The following is a 22,248-nucleotide window of genomic DNA, read 5'->3' on the forward strand; positions in this document are numbered from 1 at the left end:
AATTATGGGTGCACTTTAAAATATAGGCAATGAACTGAAAATAGATTATATATAACCTACAGGTATATATTAGGTTCAATGCAAGTTCAATGCTTCACATAAAGTTAGACTTGTGCAGGTTCACATGTCTTCTCAAATTGACTCTGCCAGGCTGAATGGTTGGTATATATTGGCTGGTCATGTTGCTTGTATTTGGTATCTTTTAGTATTCCTATCACATGCCTTTTTTTTCCCTAATACTAACATTTATTTTTAGTAAAGTAAAAGTAGCCCATAGCTGTATTGAAAATGAGATTATTTACAGCACATCATATTTTCTTTCCAGGGACATCTATTGTGGTATGCTCCACTGCAAGCATTTGAATGAGCGCTTGGAATTTGGAATGGAGTCTGTAGCTATCTTGTCTCATTCATTTATCAATTCAGGTGGAAGTATTATCCCTTGCCGGACAGCAATTGTGGACCTTGGACTTAATGAGGTGGATCCAGGGCTGGCCCCTGATGGTGCTAAATGTGGCGAAGGAAAGGTAAGACTTTCTTTCTTTTTACTTCATTGGATTAATACAGTCAGGTTTGGCTATAATGAACCTCTATAGATTTAAATATTTGGTTCTGTATAGACAAAGTTTACCATAACCAAAGGCACAATTAAGTAAAAAAAAAAAAAAAAAAAAACACACACACACATTATAGACTGTTATGCCTTACAGCGTTCAGTCTGCAAGCCTTTGTGAGTTTACTAAACATCGCTACAATCCTCGATTTGCAACTAGTGTTGTGGCCTCATTTAGTTCTATACCTCGTATCTTTAAATCGTTAGAAACTGAGTCTAACCATCGTCGCCTTGGTCTACCTCTACTTTTCTTGCCCTCTATAACAGAGTCCATTATTCTCCTAGGTAACCTATCCTCCTCCATTCGCCTCACATGACCCCACCACCGAAGCCAGTTTATGCGTACAGCTTCATCCATAGAGTTCATTCCTAAATTAGCCTTTATCTCTTCATTCCAAGTATCCTCCTGCCATTGTTCTCACCTTTTTGTATCAGCAATCATTCTTGCTACTTTCATGTCTGTTACTTCTAACTTATGAATAAGATATCCTGACTCCACCCAGCTTTTGCTCCCGTAAAGCAAAGTTGGTCTGAAAACAGACCGATGTAAAGATAGTTTCGTCTGGGAGCTGACTTCCTTCTTACAGAATACTGTTGATCGCAACTGCGAGCTCACTCCATTAGCTTTACGGCACCTTGATTCAATCTCACTTACTATATTACCATCCTGGGAGAATACACAACATAAAGACTTGAAATTATCGACCTGTTCTAGCTTTATATCACCAATCTGACATTCAGTTCTGTTGAATTTCTTACCTACTGATATCAATTTAGTCTTCGAGAGGCTAATTTTCATACCATACTCATTGCACCTATTTTCAAGTTCCAATATATTAGACTGCAGGCTTTCAGCACAATCTGCCATTAAGACCAAGTCGTCAGCATAGGCCAGACTGCTTACTACATTTCCACCTAACTGAATCCCTCCCTGCCATTTTATACCTTTCAGCAGATGATCCATGTAAACTACGAACAGCAAAGGTGAAAGATTACAGCCTTGTCTAACCCCTGTAAGTACCCTGAACCAAGAACTCATTCTAGCATCGATTCTCACTGAAGCCCAATTGTCAATATAAATGCCTTTGATTGATTTTAATAATCTACCTTTAATTCCATAGTAAATAAGTAAATAAATGAGATGAAAATTTATTATCTTAAAAATACAACAGAAACAAGTATATTACTGTACAAATAGTTCTGCTAATGACATACTGTAACATTGTACTTTTTACAATAAGAAAACTAAATTTTAAGGAGTTGGTGGACCGCTCTGCATATAAGTACAGTGGAACCTGGATTCTCCGTTTTTGGAGGGACTACGGAAAAAAACGTACAACACGGGAAAACTGAAAATCTGGGAATGAATGAACCCAGTTTGGCTAAACATCACAAAAATGAAATATGTATACTTATAATCTTACAAACACCCCTAAACCCAACCAAACTACAGCCCCAATGGGCCTTCTGCCTGATTACGAGGTGTGTGTGGTCAGTGTGATCAATCCTCTTGGCCGTTATTCCTAGCTCTCTAGACGGGGGTCACCATCTCACCAATCCTCAATTAAAGGTAATCGTGGAATGAGTGAACCTGGAACCAGCCCTCATATCCAGGTAAAAATGCCTGATCTGGCCGGGAATCGAACCCGGGCCCTCCGGGTGATAGGCAGGCAAGTTATACCGCGGGGCCGGCTTCAAACATTAATTAACCGTATGCGACTTATAAGTTTCGAAACTTTACATTCAGTTTTACCAGGAAAACTTCATCAGTTTCCTCTGAAAACTTCTTTCAGTTCAGCAACTTTGATCAGCCAAACTCTTTGAAAAATCTAATACCCATAATGCCAAGCCAAACAACAATCAACCACAAGTAGTTTTTAATTCTCTAATCTAATAAAATAAAGCACATTAGATACAAAAGAGCCCAACATGATGGCGAAATCCCTTTCCTTTTTTATCTTCCATTGTAATTTGGTCATAGGTATACTGTTCGTAGTCAGTTAATGGAAATCTTGTACTGCATAAATTAGGTCTACATCGACTTTTAAAGGTTATGTTGAACTCGAGAATATGGTCTCGAAGTCAAGTATCGATCCTCAAGTTCTCGAAGGCATTATATTCATTTCTGCTCGTCACTAATCACAATCAAATTGGAAAGAGAAAAAATATAATTAACACTTCCGAAATTAAGGTTATTCGCGACCTTGACTCAGCTGGAATGCGCACTCGCTGTACAAGTCGGTACAACTGTGAAATGATACAAAGTTTTTAAATGTAACGTACGTGAAAAAAAAAAAGACTGCAGTTTTTATTACATTTAAACACAAAAACGTGAAATTCCCAGCGCTATATTAGGACCAAAACAGTAATAGGCAATCCCAAAACCTCCCATGACTTTATGTACAGTATGTAAGGTGCAACATCTGCTCTGGTCTTGATAACATAATCGTATACGATAATATTAAAATACTAAATTTGTGTTACTTAAGGAGGAGTAGTTTCGACTCCTGCCTGAAAGCCCAGTAACTATACAGTGCCCTGAGGGAAGTGCCGAAAACTTGTTCGGTGATACACTCGAAAAAAGTAAAAAAGTAAACATGTAACCCTGAACACAATGTACATGTTTTGCAAGTACACACATTTGACGAAACTCGTTCTATCTTCAGGTAGAGCTGCTGAAATGCGCTCTGTCTCCTTCCAATTGTTGTCGACACTCTGTTTTATGATTTCCAAGGATTCTCTAAACAATGCCACCCAAATGCAATGCTAAGATGGTCCCTTATGCAAGTCTACCGCCGATCGCTTTTCCGTTATGGTACAGTACTCCCTCAAATTACCACTATGACGGGATGTTAACACCAGGATCCGTAAGTATGCCGTAGCTGTCCTTTCATGAGATACAGTTTCTGAAGAACGCGTGATCGAGGATTTAGCATTGATGAGACTGAAATTTCTGAAAGGTTGATCCGGGAAATCGTTTCTTTGAGGAACGGATAATGCGGGATTTTTACAATGTGATTTAGTTAGGATGCTCCCGGGACCACGTAATTTGAACGAATAATATGGGAAGACGTAGTTTCCGGGAATGTATAATCGAGGTTCCACTGTACATTAATGCAGTAAACCTGTGTTACATTTATACTGATTTCATTTTTATTTGTTAATTGAAAGATGGCTGAATCTCTTTAAATTTAGAAGTAAAAATCACACAGTTTTACAGGGCAGTTATATTGGCTACATTTCTGGACTCATGTGAAGTCTGTCCTCTGATACCTGCTGTTTCCTTTCCTCACTTGTCTATGTTCTAGCTGCTACAGTATTTAAGCGTAGTACCTCCTAGTTCAAGTCCAATCACATTGTGACTATATAACACATGTACTACAGTTTGGGAATGTTTTATCAATAATTTAAAGATGAGTAACAAGTGTTTAAAGCAAGTGGCCCGGTGTCTGGGTGCAGAATGATATGTCTGTCATCTAAAACATTGAATTATATTTCAGATGTGCGTCAATCAAAGTTGTATGGATGTTAGGTCTCTAAGGCTAGGAGCTTCCAAGTGCAAGGACTGCAATGGGAATGGAGTGTGTAACAGCCGTGGCCATTGCCACTGTGAAATTGGATTTGCTCCTCCCAATTGCGACTATCCTGGCACGGGAGGGAGTGAGGATAGCGGGCCTGCTTCTGATCCCAATGGTGAGTTTAGCAAGTATTACATCTGCTATTCATTATTATTAATTTCAGTTTGTATTTTTTTTAAATGTTGGTCTCTTCAGTCTGCCGAAAATAACTTTGAGTGAATAAATTTATAAACTACTGGAAAGATAAAACATATGGTAACAGTATTACACCTGAAAAAGAAATAACTTAATTAAATTAATTTAATTAAATTAGAAATTAACTGAGTTGAAACTGAAAAGAGATGGCTTCAGATATTACACATTGACAACTTGACAGTTATACTCTAATGCTGCACATATATTTGTTTGGTATGGCATGTTCATCGCCCATGATGGCCAGGTAGAACAGCTGTCAGTTCAGTAACATTTGTTCTTTCTTGTGCCATCCAGCAAAATATTTACTTATTTTGAATGGAATGTGGCGTATCGAAGGCATTGCTTGCCTTTAAACTTTGTAGGATGATTAGTTACATTGGCTGTCTATAGGATGACAGAATGACAGAATGACAGGATGACTGGTTCTGAACAGGTATCTGGCAGTTTCCTCATTTATGATAATGGAATAAAAATCCACCGCCTATTTGCAGTTTCAACTGAGTCAGGAATGGAATGAATGAAGCCCCCATCTAACGGCGAGGATAGGAGTTGTGCCGGCTGCCGAAGCCTAACTCGCTCCTCTGGGGCAGTGGTTAATGACTGACAGATGAAATGTTCTTCTATTTGTTTAATGTCATACTAACACATCGAAGGTTCTCGGCAATGGAAGGGCGGGAAAGAGCTCGTATTGGGAAGGTAGCAGCTGTGGCCTTAATTTAGGTACAACCCCAGCATTTGCCTGGTGTAAAAAAATGGGAAACGACGGAAAACCATCTTCAGGGCTGCTGATGGTCGGATTTGAACCCACTATCTCCGAAATATAAGCTCACAGATGCGTGCTCCGGACAGCACGACCAACTCACTCGGTGAAATGAAATTATATTGGAGAGTGCTACTGGAATGAAAGATGACAGGGAAAATGGGAGAACCCGGAGAAAAACCTCTCCCACTTCCATTTTGTCCAGCACAAATCTCACATGGAGTGACCGAAATTTGAACCTGGAACCCAGCGGTGAGAGGCCGGTGCATTGCCGTCTGAGCCATGGAGGCTCTGTTTACGTTAATAGAATATTAAATGAACTTAAAAGCTTTCTAGTCTGTCGAACACAAGTTAAATATAAATATTACACTATAACATACCTGTATATACTTTTAAAAAAGCACACTATTAAACAAAGAATTTATTTTTATTTTTATTCCTTGTTTAATACTGTGTTTTTATTTTACAGGTATGTTCTTGTGTTCGACAGACTGAAAAGCTTTTAAGTTATGTTTAAATGAGTCAACACTGGAAAGTATTACAATAAATTGGAATTATTACGGGTCCACCTATTCAATACAATGACATTAATTAGTGTGAATCAATCGCATGTCATTTACATAAGGAACTAGTTTCGGTACTTATATCGTGTCATCATCAGCCATAGAGTCAAATTAGGCAATCACAAACAATTTTAAAGCAATTTAAAACACTTTATAACACCTGCATAGATGAATATTAAATACAATTATGGTACAAGATGATGTTGCACTCTAATATAAAATCCTTTTAAAAATGATGACGACTCCATTGTTTTATACACATAGTGTTATAATGTATTTTAAATTGCTTTAAGATTGTTTGTGATTGCCTAATTTGACTCTATGGCTGATGATGACATGATATAAGTGCCAAAACTAGTACCTTATGTAAACGACATGTGATTGATTCACACTAATAAATGTCATTGTATTAAATAGGTGGACCCTTAATAATTCCAATTTATTGTAATCCCACTTCAATACGAATCAGGATGAAATTTCTAAATATGAACTGGAAAGTATGGCTTCTTATCAAATAAAATATTACATTAATAATATGCAAGTTTATATATAAATTATGAAGATTTTATACTACATGATATTTTAGCTTCCATTGTAAATGGTACAGGAGTTTCAAATCCTGGGATGTCACATCAATGATGATCCGATGCAGAATTGAGCAGGCCAGAACTTCTTTTCAGAGACTCAGAAAAGTTTTGACAAGCCGTGACCTTTCCATTTCACTACGGACACGACTACTCCGGTGCTACGTTTTCAGTATTCTGTTATACGGCTTTGAGGCATGGACACTAACTGAGACCTTGTGCAAGAGATTGTAAGCATTTGAAATGTGGACGTACCGAAGGATGCTGAAGATACCTTGGACAGCTAAAATGACCAATATAGACGTTTTGCACCGTATGAACAAAGAACCAGAAATTCTCACTACCATCAAGAGAAGGAAGCTAGAATACTTTGGTCATATGATGCGGAACTCTAAATACCACCTTCTGCAAGTAATACTCCAAGGGAAAATTAATGGAAAACATGGTCCGGGGAGAAGGAGAACGTCATGGCTCGGCGACTTGAGTCAGTGGTTTGGGGTGACAAAGATTACTCTGACCAGAACAGCTATGAACAAACAACAGATCATGCTACTGATCGCCAACGTTCTACGAGGACATGGCACATGAAGGAGAAGAAGAAGAAGAAGAAGAAGAAGAAGAAGAAGAAGGTAAAATGGGTCTTTAGAGTGCGAAATTCAGTTTGAGTTGAAAATCTCAAGTTCGGTATAAAGTGTTTTATCAGCTTCAAAATACAACTATTGAATATTTCTACAGTGCATTGTAAGGTCATTCTAAGTCGTCATCAGCTAAATGCTAGCTATTTTTCAGTATTTAATTATAACACTATTGTTCATTTTACAGAAAAAAATGATTGATCACCATTAAATTTAGGATATGTTACTTGATCATTCACCCAAGTTTCTTTGAAATCTGTCTGGTCCAATCCAAACAGTTACCTTGTGAAAGTAAAATTGAAGAGAATGAGTTAATCATGGTCTTGTAGGCATATTTTTTTCTGAAATGGTTATTTCCTTATTCTCTTCAATGTGTTTGCAACAATATAAGATGTATGTAAATAAAATTCACAATGTTGTAATACCCAGACTGTTCTATTACAAATTACTGTATTTACTTTTATTTTGTCACATTTGTGATGTTCCTCTTCTATTAGTCATGATGTATGAAAAATGGTGCCCAATAAGAAATCAAAGACCAGATTCAAATGGATAAAGTAATGCCATTTTAGATGAGGTCTGCGGCCCATATGCGTAGACATTGTGAAACCCACCTTTTCAGTATCTAGTGACCATAAACCATCAAGATCCATCAGAAACCAGATGTTACATTTTTATGTGAATATAAAACTCCTTTAATTCATACCATCATTTGAATGTAAATATCAAACTGAGACCAAGCAGAATGGCTGTAGTCTCTCCCATCTGACAAATTATGGTTGCAACACTATGTTACCTTACTTACCCCAGTTAACTCTAGATGAAAGTTATGAGTTAGAGGGTTGGTTCCTATCCTTATTTCAACTGTACTGATATTTATCCACAGCCAGTTTCCAGTCATTCAACCTTGTCAGGAATGAAATGAATGAAGCCCCCATCTAGTGGCAAGGATAGGAATGCCGGCTGCTGAAGCCTTCGCACTCTCTGGGGCAATGATTTATGACTGATAAATGAAATGAAATGAAACAAAATGATATTGGAGAGTGTTGCTGGAATAAAAGATAATGGGGAAAACTGGAGTACTCGGAGAGAAACCTGTCCCACCTCCACATTGTCCAGCACAAATCTTGTAGTCTATGGATTGACTGGGATTTGAACCACAAAACCCAGCGGTGAGAGGGTGGCATGCTGCCACCTGAGCCATGGAGGCTTACATACCCATTATCATGGCCTGTTATTATTGGGCAGCCTTTTTTTGTATACCCTGTATATACAACTTTGAGTGGTACAAAGCATTTTGGTAGTAATCATTGTCTTGGTAATTAATATTTGTTTTTTTAAATCTGTTGCAGCACGCCGAGATGTGATGACTGCGCTGTATGTGATATTCCTGGGAATTGTTCCCTTTATGGCACTAGTTGCCTTGTTCATGTATTATACTCGTCGGAATGTTAAGCACTGGTGGAAGAAAAGCGGCCGTACAGTATCTTCAAACACAACAGCTGCTGATAGTCGAGGCCCACCTTCGTATGTAATCTCCAGGTTCTTTGCTCCAGCTGTGCATAGAATCAGTAATTTCTGTAGTTCTAATTTCTGTGCTCGCTGTAGAAGTGGGTTTAGTGGTAGATTTTGGAACCAGCTATGCATGCGACTAAAAGGTATAACTTCCTCTCCCCGTCAGGCCCCAGTTAACACCACCTCCCATCCTCCTCCTATCTCCACCAATGGCAGACCTGTGGGAAGACCTCCACCTTTACCTAGTAATAATAAGATTGAAATAACAAAAACTGGACTAGTCTCGACAACCAACACAAATGTTCAGTACATGGATGGAAGCAATAATCCTCATCCCATGCATAGTAGTGCTATACTTTCTGCTCAATCATCTTCTGGGGACATGTCTCATTTGGGATCTAAATCATGTCCTGTCTATGAGAATGTGGGGTCAAAGGTAAAGCCACTTCCAAAATTGCCTACTATCAGTGGGAGATCTTATCAGAAAGAAGACAATCTGCATAGAGTGAATGTTGATGTTCACCATGGAAATTCAAGTGCTCAACCTGAAGTGCATGTTCCGCAACAACAGGCAATTTACCCTTCAGCTAACATATCAGAAGCACCAACTGGTGGTTTACCCCAACGATTACGCAGAAATTCGAAAGGCCTTCTTTTAAAAATAAATAATGATGTAATGAAACGACAACTTCTGAATACTAATACGCCTTCACCTTCACCTGATACGCCACCAGTGGTCAAATTTGCAAATAGGCCATCAGACCTTGATGTAGACAGGCCATCAGTTGCTGCCTTAAAATCAAAGTTTCTTAAACCATGACGCACTAGATATGTCATTCTTATAAAAAAAGCCAAAGAGTTACTGTCAAACTGTGTTATCTCCAGACTTTGCAGTTTTAATTTCAAATACACAGTATTATGATTAACACATTCCTGTTTTGACACCAGCACTAAGAATACATGAATCAATACCAAAAGGCTAACTGTACTTGACCATTGTCCTTTACAAGGGAATCATCCCACCTGGGTCACAGTGATTGCAATAAAAAGATACATACAAGCTTATTTTTGTACAGTAAACAGTGTTGTAATAGTGGTTTGTCACCTTTCATTATTAATGATATATAAAAACTTACACCAAGGACATCTATACTAATATTATAAAGAGGAAAAATTTGTATATTTGTTTGTAACAGATAGACTCAAAAACTCCTGAACCAATTTTAAAAATTACTTCACCTATAGAAAGCTACATTGCCAGTGAGTAATATGGGCTGAATTTTATTTTCAAAACAATTTGAGGGTGGGGGGTGATGGGGGGAGATTTCAGTTCCAGTATTATTACATCAGCGAGATTATCTACAATATATCACAAAAACCTAACACATTACAGACATAAAAATTGATATTTGGAATACATCAGCGAGATTATCTACAATATATCACAAAAACCTAACACATTACAGACATGAAAATTGATATTTGGAATCTCCTTTAAAAATAAAAGAACACAAATTTTTGTTTCCAGAAAATCCACTTACGGGGTGAGGGAGGGGGTACGAAAAGAAGTGAGGAAGGAGCTGAATTCTTTATATGAGGATACATATATCTCAGAAAATGAAGATGTTATAGATGTTAAAAGTGGTACTTGAATCTCCTTTAAAAATAAATTAATACACTTTTTTTGAAAAATCCAATAAGGAGGTGGAATAATAAAATAGCGGGTGAATTTTGAAAATGAGTATCTTCTTCTTCTACCGCTTTTCCTACACCTATGAGGTGCCGGGTGTGAACTGTGTCGCACATGTGGCTTTGACTCTGTTTTATGGGTGGATGCCCTTCCTGACGCCAACCCCGTGTGTAGGGATAAAATTACTATTGCATGTTCCTGTTGTGGTTGGTAATGTGGTGTGTTGAGTGACTATGAATAGGAGAGCATTAGAACAAATACAAACAACCTGTCCCCGAGCCAGATGAATTAATCACATGCGATTAAAATCCCCGAACCAGCCCGGAATGAACCCGGAACCCTGTGAACCGAAGGCCTCGATGCTGACCACTCAGCCAAGGAGTGGGGCAGTTTTAAAGTGAGTACATCAATAGTATATCTCATAAATTTAACATGTTACAGACGTGAAAATTGGTATTTGTAATCCCCTTTAAAAATAAAGAAACACGTACATTTTGTTTTCGGAAAATCAACTTAAGCTGGAGATCAAAAATAAGTGAAGAAGGAGTTGAATTCTCTGGTCATCGTAGCCTCAAAAGGCAATGCCACAAACATGGTTTTCAAAGAGGTTCTGGGTGAATGAAATGCAATTTTTCAGTGAGTTTTTATACTTTAGGAATTTTCAGATACCGAGGAACAATTAATTTTTATCAACTTACCAAATTCTCGTGAGTGAAGCCGTGGGTAACAGCTAGTACTATACATGTTAGTTGTGTGCTAACTGCAAGCGACAAGTTCTAAATCTTTACTCCTCACCCCTGTTTTGTGTTGAAATTGAACATTACATTCTAAATAACATTCTTGAAACAGGATCACAAGGATTAGCACATTTTTCTGCCAAAGCCAGGTTTCTGTTTAACCCCTCAGCGCCGACCTCTATACGCGGTATAGACCCTCTTTTCTTCCGTAGCCGCCGACCTCTATACGTGGTATAGACCCATACATGGTTTCACATTTACGGCTATAGCGCGAAGAGTTTTGGAGTTACTGATATGCAAATTGTTTTGTTTCCAAGAAGACAGTTTCGGGTTTATCAGTGTTGTAAATAAGAATTGAAAAATCGTTACAATGTAGTTGTTGTTGTTTTTGTCAAATAACTCTGAGCACTGATCTCTTGCTTTTTTAAAGTCTGTTTGCTTCATTCTTTCCCACAGAATAAAATAAAGAAAAGATGATCTGAGAAGTTTGTCTTTTCGTGTGATGTTCTTTGCTCTATTTGTACATTGGGAGTGCGGTTTATTTATTATATTTGTCTTTATTTCACAGCTTGTAATATTTTCGTAACTCTCCACGAGCGCTCTGTGTAGGCATTGGTTAGTGCTGCTTTCTGTCATACGATACGAGAACCAGTTGTTCATGGTATATATCTCGCTTGAAAGACGTCTCGACCTTTTATCTGAAATATGTATCAAGTTGATTTGTTTCATCATAAATGTTATTCCCCTCATTCAGTTTCGTCCTGCTGCTTTCTGTCTCGCTCCAGCTTCACCAGTCCGTGTGACGCGCCGCGCTCAGCCGTCGTTTGACTGACAGTAACGTGCTTGAAATATTGTATAATTCAGATGAAAGTTTAGTCGGAAGTAGTAGTGACAGTATAAGCAGCAGTGATAATGAAATAGATGATGTAGCAGTGGTAAATGATGAGAGTGACGATGAGGAGGAAACAGTACTTGGAAATTTCGTGTAAGAGACTATAGATAATTATACAGGTCAAAGAGAAGTTTTCAACGGTGAATTCTGATTGCTAAATTCTCTAATAATACTCACACAGGTCACAGAGACAAATATTGAGCAATTACCTTACCGGGTTCAGCTGGTGAAAGGTTTGTTTACAAAATACGCTCGGGAGGGAGGGGAACGAAATATTCAATGCCGGCGCGCATCAGATAATACAGTTCCAAGGTTGCAGGAAAGACATTTTATCAGGAAATTAGCACCCAAGAGTTGGAAAACCAAACCTCAGAGACATTGTATCCTGTGTTCAAAACACGGCGGAAAGAAGACGTCAGTGTACTGCTGCCAGGAGTGTGACTTCGAACTCTATCACATGGAACTAAATTACTAAATAAATGTGAAACAATTATGTAATTATCTGCATGTACATAGTTCTGTCATAAGGAATTCCAAATTTCGTGAAAATCGGGCTACTCTTATACTTGTAGTAACGCTTTAAGTGAATCGATGTATTTCAGTCGCGCGTAGTTGAAATCTCATCTGGCCACGGGGTAGGAAGCTATTTAAATGCCTGCGACGCTGAGGGGTTAAGGAAGGTGTGCTAGAAAACAGTGTTCATTCTCCTTTTATTAGCATCAGATACTTGAAAACAAATCAAACATTATCAGAATAAAACCGATCAGTAATTTGATCACTTTTCTTACTGGTAGAGTAGACTCTCAAATGCATGTCAAACATTATCAGAATATATAACATTGATAAGTTAGCTTAACCTTTTCCCGCCCACATTTTCATTCTGCTTATCCTCAGATTTTAACCTATTATTTAGGAAAAATTGAAGCAGAACACATTGTTTCAGAAAAAGTTAAATATAATAAAAACTGTTGATCACAATGTATTCAAATTTTCAATAATAGTAGAAAACATCACATCCATTTCTCTCTTCATTGAGTCATAAGTTTGTTCGTTCAAATCTCCACTCGCCTAATGGTGGTACTCGACACAGAGGTAAGCTGTATTTGTCACATTCTCATGTTGTATGAATCCCTCTAAACCAATAACCACGTGATTCTGGAAGTGGAATGAGGCCTATATACTGTATATCAGCTTCTATTTCCCCTGAGCAAGTGTCTTCACATTCTGTATCTATGTTCCTGGAATGTGCCTGTTTGAATGCTGCATTGATATAAAATGCAAGTGGCTGTCTCACTGAATAGTTTTTTCTCCTAACATATGTAAAAAAATATATATTTCTCGTAATACTCTTTCGAAATTTTGGACAGGTTCAACATCATCCATATAATAATTCGGAGTAACGAAACAAAATGTTTGTGTTACCTGAAATACCGCAGCATCGCCATCAGGCCTGAATTCTCGATATCCGTTTCCACTTATATCGCTGTTATCACTAAAATTACTATTCTTCATTGATATGTTATTCACTCACTAAACATTCACCTCCACCCCTACTCAACGATTCTGTGTCACTTTCTTCGCCTATATTCAGCTTGATTTCAATATCCGCAGTATTCAATCCCGCCATGTTTACGAACCCATGGTGGCAGAAGTTCAGGGCAGTTTCCTAGGCGACGTCAAGACAGATTATCGCTCTTCTTTCATTTCCTAAGCATTGTAGATTGTACTACATGTTCATAAATGCCTTATAAACACTTCACTGCTGAAGAAAATAAAAAAAACTACTGCATAGATCGCAGAAGTGTGCAGATAATGCAGCTGTGTGCTTTCGGGCACTAAGGACCGGGATGCAAAGTGAATAGTCGGGCACTTTTGGGTGCTAAGTGCAGGAAAGGGTTAATTAGACTGGATCACATTTAAAACAATGTTGTTAGGAAACGTATTGGCATAGCACTCATCCAGAAGAAAATGCAGGAAAGCCATCTCTGCATATTTGGGCATGTGTTGCGTGCAGAGGACAATACATGGGCAAAGTCAGCATTTACATTAGAAGTTGCTGGAAAGAGATGCATGGGATGACCAAGACAGTGATGGACCGATATAGTGCAAAACTACCTGAAAGATGTAAGAACATTCAGACATGGTCCAAGACCGAACTAAATGGAAACATCGAATCCACACACCTGGTGGGACAAACGCTTTTTTAAAAAAAGAAGAAGAAGAAGAAGATAAGTTAGCTTACCAGTACAGTGCTATGCATTGTCCAGGAGTCATATAGAGTTTTCTCAATTGGAGTGGTCTCACTTTTGATTGCCTGACTTTACTTAGAAATCACAGCAAACAAATTTGAATAATTCTGCCTTAGGGTAGATTCCTGTAGCTCCTTTAAACTTCTGATGGTGTCTTGATAAGACTTCAGTCTTCTATCAGTAATTTCTCTTCTTCTTCTTCCCATAGTAAGAACTATTGAATCACAGGTGGTAAATTACAAGGATGATAGCTATATGTAGAAAAGAGTAGAGTAGAGTAGAGTACTGTATGGAAACTGGATTGTCCAAGTGATCCAGTCAGTTGAAAGAAATACAGTACCCAGTAGTTAATCCTCAAAACAACGAGACTGGGAAAGAAGGAATGTATTGTGCAATATGCAGTACCTGTCCTTGCATCACAGACCATCTCGAATGTATAGGATGGTTAAAATATTGCTAAGTGATTCACTAAGAGAATGATAAATTTTCTGTTTAAGGGTATATTTTGGATTCTGTTTCTGCATTTGACAATTTCTGCTTAATCCAGAGTGATTTGGATTACACTTTACACCTAAATCAGGGGACTAAGGTAATTTCCAATTTTAAACTACTGCAACCCTGATGGCCTCGCCTATGAAGTGACTTGTGCTCAGCCTGAAGGCCTACAGATTATGAGATGATGTGGTCAGTGCGACAAATCTCTTGGCCGTTATTCTTGACTTTCAAGACTGGGCTGCTATCTCACAGTCAGATAGCTTCTCAGTTGTAATTACATAGGCTGTTAGACCTCAAACCAGCCCTCAGGCCCAGGTAAAAATCCCTGACCTGGCCAGGAATCGAACCCAAGGCTTCTAAGCGAGTGGTAGTCACGCTACCCCCTCCCAATAAGTGCAGGACCAGCATGTATAATAAAAAAGCTACATAAATGACTATTGCCTTAACGTTTACCATACAAACATTACCTTGTATAATGTTTATTTATTGCAATAGCTGTTGACCAGGTGGGGTAGTTCCCTTATAGTCATGAATTATGAGTCAGTGACTGATGAACAGTAGATTGGAGGTATAATTCAGGTAGGTTATCATAGGTTATCTACTGTTTGGTAATGTCCACCTAAAAATCATTTTCACTGTAATTTCCATGGTAGAAAATGTCCTTATTCCATGGTTTGGTAAGATATCCTACACAGAAGAAATGAAAATGTAGGGGAAATGTCAAAGAATTGTAAGGTACTTAATAAACTTCAATGTCTTTACGTTGATACAAAGCTACATTTTATTATCTTCATGTGGATCATCCTCTTGTGGGACACTGTTCAATTTCATCGTATGGAATGATGTTTTCATCTTTGTAATTTCAGTCATTTCTGACTATATCAGACATCCTCCTGCTTAATTTTGGTATGACCAGCCAAAATCTGGGGATTAATAGTTCTGTTTTGTATTATTGTTCTTTCCATACATTGGACCTTTTTGTATGTTAGATCTTTTTGTGGGTTTGCTGTTATTGCATTGTGGATGATTAAGTAATGGGACTTTCTGGAAATTGGAACAATTGAATGAAGGACCTTGATGAAGGGCCTTTAGTATATGGACAGTTCTTTTAGGACCTTATGTTGGTGTAGACAGTTTTTATCGCTATTTATCTTGGGAGTCTCTGGTAGACTGCTGTAGCTAATGGCTGGCCAGGAGCTAGTTCACTGTGCAGCTCTCATATTCAATCCAAAGTAAGTTGGTGGCTTACCTATACTAGCATATGAGTGACACAGATGTAAAGTTATACTACCACAAAAGGAAATTATCTTAGCATGTTGAGTAGAAATTCTGCCATGTAGTCTTTCATCTTGACCTGTATTACTACACAAGGTTCCAGATTTTTTCAAGGAAGAAATGAGATTCAATACGTCCCAAGCATGTTTTAGTATTGTAAACTCATATGTAAATTGATATTACATTTACACATCAACTGAAACTTATGAATGAAAATTTTCTGCTGTAGAAACATCATTCAGTAGCAAAAGTAACTATCTGACAGGGAGATGGAATGCTTTTGCATTGTTTGTGAAACAGTGTGAAATGTGTATAGATCTTGATAAGCTACCAGAATTGTATCCCCAGTCTACTGTTTATCAGTCACTGAATCATCATTAGGGCCCGGATTTTTTGAAAATGCATATGCACATATGTAAATGCATATTGTGAATGTTAGTGCATATTTTGGACATTAGTGCATATGCAGATATATTATTCTCTTACGTGTGATTATCTAAAATTTTTGAACAAAACGAAACATCTAATGAACTCTGTATGTTGTACATACTTTGGCAACACGAGAAGCCTTCCCTAAACAAGGAAAGTGCTTTCAATGTCGCAATACAAGTAGGTATTATTATTTATAAGTTTCATATTCCGTATTGATTGGATTCAATGTAATAGACAAGAAAAATGTTCCACCGATCAATACATTTATTGTGAATGAATTATTGCACTTGCTAGTGCCGGTACTATTTTTCTTGTCTATTACATACAAGTAGGTAGGTGGATTATTTTGCTACAGCTGCAAGATTTGTTAACGATTCCCTACGACTTCTGTGGCCTACGAATCGGAGAATGATTGTTACAAAGTGCGCCTTTTAGTCACAGATGCAGCTTCGTACATGTTGAAAGCTGGTCAGTCTCTTTGAATATTTTTTCCAAATCTCATCCAAGTCACATGTTTGGCCCATGGATTGCATCGTATTGCAGAAGAGATAGGTACCTTCTTTCCATCTGTCAACAAAGTAATTTCAAGTGGGGAAAAACTGTTCCGGAAAGCACTGGCTCATGTACAGTTGTACAAAACTCATCTGCCTCAAGTTTCTCTTCTGCCGGGACCTGTTCTCACAAGATGGGGAACTTAATTATCCGCAGTATTGTTTTACCAGGAGAACTTTAATTGAGTGAAAGATGTAGTTAAAAGTATTGATGATAGTCATACTGCGTGTGTTTGTGAAGCAAAGTGCGCATTTGAATCTGAAACTGTATATAAAGATATCAATTTCATCCATGTGCCTTATTTGTCACTTTCAAAGGCAATTAAGGGCCTAGAAACTTGCTGTGCACCACTGCGCAAATCCATTCAGTTAATTCAGAACATCATTAGTTCCTTAAATAGTGTCCCTCGTGAAACTGGAGAAAAAGTTAAAAGTAAACTCAGTACGGTGTTGAACTCAAACCCAGGACTAAAGAAGTTTCAATCTATAAGCAATTACATAAGAGGAATCAGGCAGTCTTTGCCAGAAGAATGTACCGAGCAGTCAGTGCCTGTGTATAAATATTGCCCAGTTATGTCCGTCGACGTAGAACGATCATTTTCAGTGTATATTCTGTCTGACAATAGAAACTCATTGACCCCTGAAAACATTGAAAAACTGTTCATAACATACCGCCATGCATCATTTTGCAAGGAATGAAACTTGTTTATCAATTTAAGGCTGAGTTAAAATTAAATCATGCTTTTATTAAGTGTATTTTGTTTTACATTAGTGCATATTATTGTGCATATTTTCAACATTTTAAAGGCATATGTGCATGCATATTTTTGGAGTTTTTAGTGCATATGAATCCGGGCCCTAATCATCATTCATAACTATCAAAGGAAGTACCCCACCTGGACCATAACTATTACAAAAAATAATTTCCTGTAATTCAAATAGAATCAGTTTAATTTTCCAAGGCTGTCATTTACCAAGACTACCAATTGCAGGGATCTGCTCCTCTCTTTGTGAATACAGCGAGCGACTAATAGGATACAAATTGTTCCCAAAGTGATGCTGTCACAAATTAGTAAAATAAGCAATACATAATTACATAAAGAAATGACAATGTCTAAATACTGATACATATTCCCATTGTTTACCAACTACATCACCAGTGGCCTTCCTTCACTATATCCTAAATGCCTTACAGAAGCTAATGTAGAGTAGTGCTGTGGTGCAGGCAAGGTTTGTTATGTTAACAGACTAGCATGGGTAGTTCGTGCATGTTTTGTGTTGCCTGATATATGTCACCAGCAACAGTATACAGTATTTGAAAATAATTTCTTAGTGGTACTCAGAAATCTGTGAAAGAAAATAAGTCTTGTGTACATGAAACTGAATTGCACAGATGAGGTGTAGATTTAGACATCTGTTCTGTGAGCAGATTATACTTGGTGTAGTCTCATGACTGAAATATTTAGTTTTATGCTCTGTCAAATTTCCTGAAACAAGAAACTCTTTGATAGAACAGTAGAGCCCTAGTAATTTGAGCAAACTAAGGTTGACTCTTCCTTGAATTACACAGATAAGAACAAATCAATGGGGAATGGGTGAATGAATGTTTAATTAGTGCAGAAAAAGTTAAACAATATAGTATAAGGGGCAATCAAAAAGTTTCCATTTGGTAGCTGTACAGTTCTGAATTGGGATGCCAATCAGACAAAATCGCCATGAGCATTGAGACACTAATCCCATCAACACATCAGGTTGAAGATCCCCGCGTGGTAAAACACAGTATCCTGCTGCGTGAAGAAGTCCATAACTGGCTGCTGCACATCCTCATCCGACAGCAAGCATCGGCACTAGAAGGCCTTTTTTGAGGGGACCGAAGGTGTAATAATCGCATGGGGAGAGATCAGGACTGTAGGGCGGGTGTTTGACCTGGGTACCTTCTGCGTGACGACCTTTGCGTTTTGTGTTGAAACGCGACCTGCACAGAACTTGGTGTACCATTCCATTACTGGTTTTCGACAGACATGCTGCCCCATACACAGTCCTCATTCTCCGATGTTTGTCCTTTGGCAGCCAAGAACAGAATAACAGCATATTGGTCCTGTTTGGACGCATATGGTAATAATGTCACCATAGTTCACTTGACCACATTTAACGCACACACCTTGGCGCAACATGCCTTATACATACATGTGTTAGATATAGGCTAACATTGAAAATGAAAATCCACAGTCTGTTTCCAGTTATTCGACCGGATCAGGAATGGAATGAATGAATGAATGAATGAATGAATGAATGAATGAATGAATGAAGCCCCCATCTAGCGGCGAGGGTAGGAAATGTGCTGGCTGCCTGCCGCACCCCTCTGGGGCAATGATAAATGACTGACAGATGTAATGTTAATGGAGAGTGTTGCTGGAATGAAAGATGACAAGGAAAACCGGCGTGCCCGGAGAAAAACCTGTCCCGCCTCCACTTTGTCCAGCACAAATTTCACATGGAGTGACCAGGATTTGAACCTTGGTATCCAGCGGTGAGAGGCCGGCATGCTGTCGCCTGAGCCACGGAGGCTATAGGCTAACATTGCCAAGTTTAAAAGAAATACAAATTTAGATTTTAAAGAAATTGTCCAGATAATAATAATAATAATAATAATAATAATAATAATAATAATAATAATAATAATAATAATAATAATAATCATCATCATCTCACAGGTTGCAGTTCATGTTGAAGATTCAGGATGGCATGTACCTAACATGGCACTTGTGATTGCTTTTTCAGGATCTGATATTTGAACTACATGCACTGGTTGAATGTTTATATTTTTCAATTATCATTATTATTGGGTGCTTTCTTTTTTTGCATTTCCTCAAATTACAAACCATTTCTCCGTAACCAAGTTTTTGTCCAGATTGACTGTATCAGGTAAATTTCATTACATGGTAAATGAGACCATAGAGGATTCTTTGTCTTCTGCTCATCATCCACAACACAGCGTGAAACACAAAACAAAGTGGAAAGACCATCAGGAACTGTTTCGAGAAACTGCGTTACTCTATGTATTACCACCAATAAACCTAATAAAACACACTTCATGTAACTGAAGAATATATGTAAACAGCCAACAAGTAACAGTGTAGGAATGTCAATGCTAGCTCTAAGCTATTCCAAAATTTTAATTTTCACCTGCATAGGAGTGCGGGCTTAAAACGAGCTGCTATGTTTCCTTATAGTGCCTAATATCCATTAGCCAAACTTTCTATCCTTTTCTTGGGTTTTGTTGAGACAGTTTCTTTCATATCAGGGTTTCTTGTGGAACATAATATTTCTAGAATAGCTCACTATGATGTATCATGTTATATTTAACTCCCATCTCATTTACTGTACGTTTTCACAAAAAGATTCCTGCAGCATATTTGTAACATATTTTGCAGAGAAAATTTCAAAATGCTGAACTACTAAGTTTGCCATGTGAGCTTTCTAATTTTGTTTCAGTTCCATAAAATTGATTCCATGAAACTATCTGTGCAATTTAATTTTGCCATGTACACAAGATTTAAGAGTAGATTACATAATTCTGCTATGAATTAATATTCATTACAGTGGCATAATATTCCTATGTCTTAAATAAATACAATTTTGGAAATAGAAAAGAGGAAAAATTATTCATATTCATATAACAATCATTGGTAATGTTATACACAATATGATGCATGAAAACAAATAAGGTATACACTTTCATGGTGAATTTTATTACTGTCTTGATGTTAAATTCTCCTGTAATTTAGGCTACAGCTCCTGTGTCTCACAAAATAATTTTGGTACTAAGTATTGTTATACAGTATGCTAGCTGAAGTTGACTAGAGAAGTATGGAAAGTCAAGTATTTTCAAAGTGAGGTCTGCAATTCTATAGGCACTTTAACTACAGATTTTAGAATGTGTCCAGTTGCTCTGTAATCATATGTATTAATTTTTCTGGGCATATAATAGAATTTCAAGGGCATGCAACGACCTGTTGTTAGAAAACATGAAAAGCACAACAGTAAGTTTATACACCATAATTAGCATTAGAACATATTCTGAATCTAGTTGATCGATGATCTCAAAAAGTTACATTTTAAAACTCAACTACATACTACTCATGACAGTGAAATAAAAAGAAATAAAAGATCTCTTAATCAAACCTATTTAAATCTAATTCTATTCTATATTTATTTAAAATTAGCAACTTTAAATGTTATATTAATGATTATTTATTTTTGCTCTGACTATAAGAATGAATACTTCCTAATATTAAACAATAATACCACACAGCATTATTTATACCTTTTATATTATTAAGTAAAACAAAACCAAACTTTTTCCAAAAATGGGATCATAACTTACATGAATGGAACCAAGATGTCGCTTTACCTTCAGAAACAGTAGAATTGACAATTAGCTATAAAATATTGCAATTTATTATTAGTACTTACCAAACAAAGCTTGAAAATGTAATAGAGTATAATTTATCTAAATGCAAAGGATGATTTTGATTAATCTGAAACATAAAGAAGGGTCATCTTAGTCAAGATGAAGATTAAAAAGGGGAAAGCGCAATAAATATGGAGGGTTTGGATAGTGATTGGACCTGGGATATTTAGGCACAAAAAAATGTTTCTTTGAATTTCTAACAATTACCATGTACTTAATACGGTCTTGTATGACTAGTAATTTTCTCTTGCTCAAACGTGTTGCCAATTTCCTGAGACTTTTCCAAATCTGAGAAACATTTCCTGCATCACAGATGAAACTTTTTTCGTGACGCAGATTGTCCCGAATTTGGTTTATCTATGAATTAATTTAATACCAAAATATGGATGTCAGCAGACTTACCGAGTTTCATCAGTGTAAAATATTATTGTATTGGTAATACTGTTATGCTCTGCAGTTATTATTTATTTAATGGTTGGTACCTGTGTTAACAGCTGTGGGCGAGTGTGCATATACTATTCTTTTCATATTAAATATAATGTTATTGCATTGTGTTTAATACCATAACTTTTCCCTAGTCAGGCAATAACAGAATCTTTGATTTCAAAAATATAGACGAAAAAGTTAGGGTCAGCATATTATCAAAGAACAAAATTGTATGAGTTTTTATAAAACAACCAAGTTTTCATGAAACACAGAAATCATACATTTGTCATATTTTTGCTAAAGGAGTAAACAGACATTTACTTCAAAATCCCAGGTCTACTGATGGCCACACTCCAAAGGAATGTCCAGTCGGTTCATAAATATGACATTCCACTTGGTACTCCGCAAGAGAAAACGAGGCTATGAAAGTTGTGTATAGTTAAATTGCCTTCTGTGATATTTTAAGTAGTATATTAATCTCTCCAGTGGAGTAGTTTTTTGTGATATATATATATTTATGACTTCAATATTTTTAATTTTAAGTTAGTATTTAAGTTAGTTGAGAATTTCAGCAAATAGTGCTA

At 37.1% G+C, this 22,248-nt stretch overlaps 1 protein-coding gene across 1 annotated transcript in view; it reads left to right on the plus strand.

Moving 5' to 3' along the window:
• Positions 1 to 22,248, plus strand: part of LOC136877719 (uncharacterized) — a 110,714-nt gene that overhangs the window by 57,624 nt on the left and 30,842 nt on the right. The window contains exons 13-15 of the mRNA XM_068228717.1: positions 326 to 527; positions 4,114 to 4,306; positions 8,281 to 8,455. Coding sequence (XP_068084818.1) covers positions 326 to 527; positions 4,114 to 4,306; positions 8,281 to 8,455 — 570 coding nt within the window. The remainder of the gene's footprint in view (positions 1 to 325; positions 528 to 4,113; positions 4,307 to 8,280; positions 8,456 to 22,248) is intronic.

The sequence above is a fragment of the Anabrus simplex genome, chromosome 7 (genome assembly GCF_040414725.1).
Source record: "Anabrus simplex isolate iqAnaSimp1 chromosome 7, ASM4041472v1, whole genome shotgun sequence".
In the NCBI taxonomy this organism is placed as follows: domain Eukaryota; kingdom Metazoa; phylum Arthropoda; class Insecta; order Orthoptera; family Tettigoniidae; genus Anabrus; species Anabrus simplex.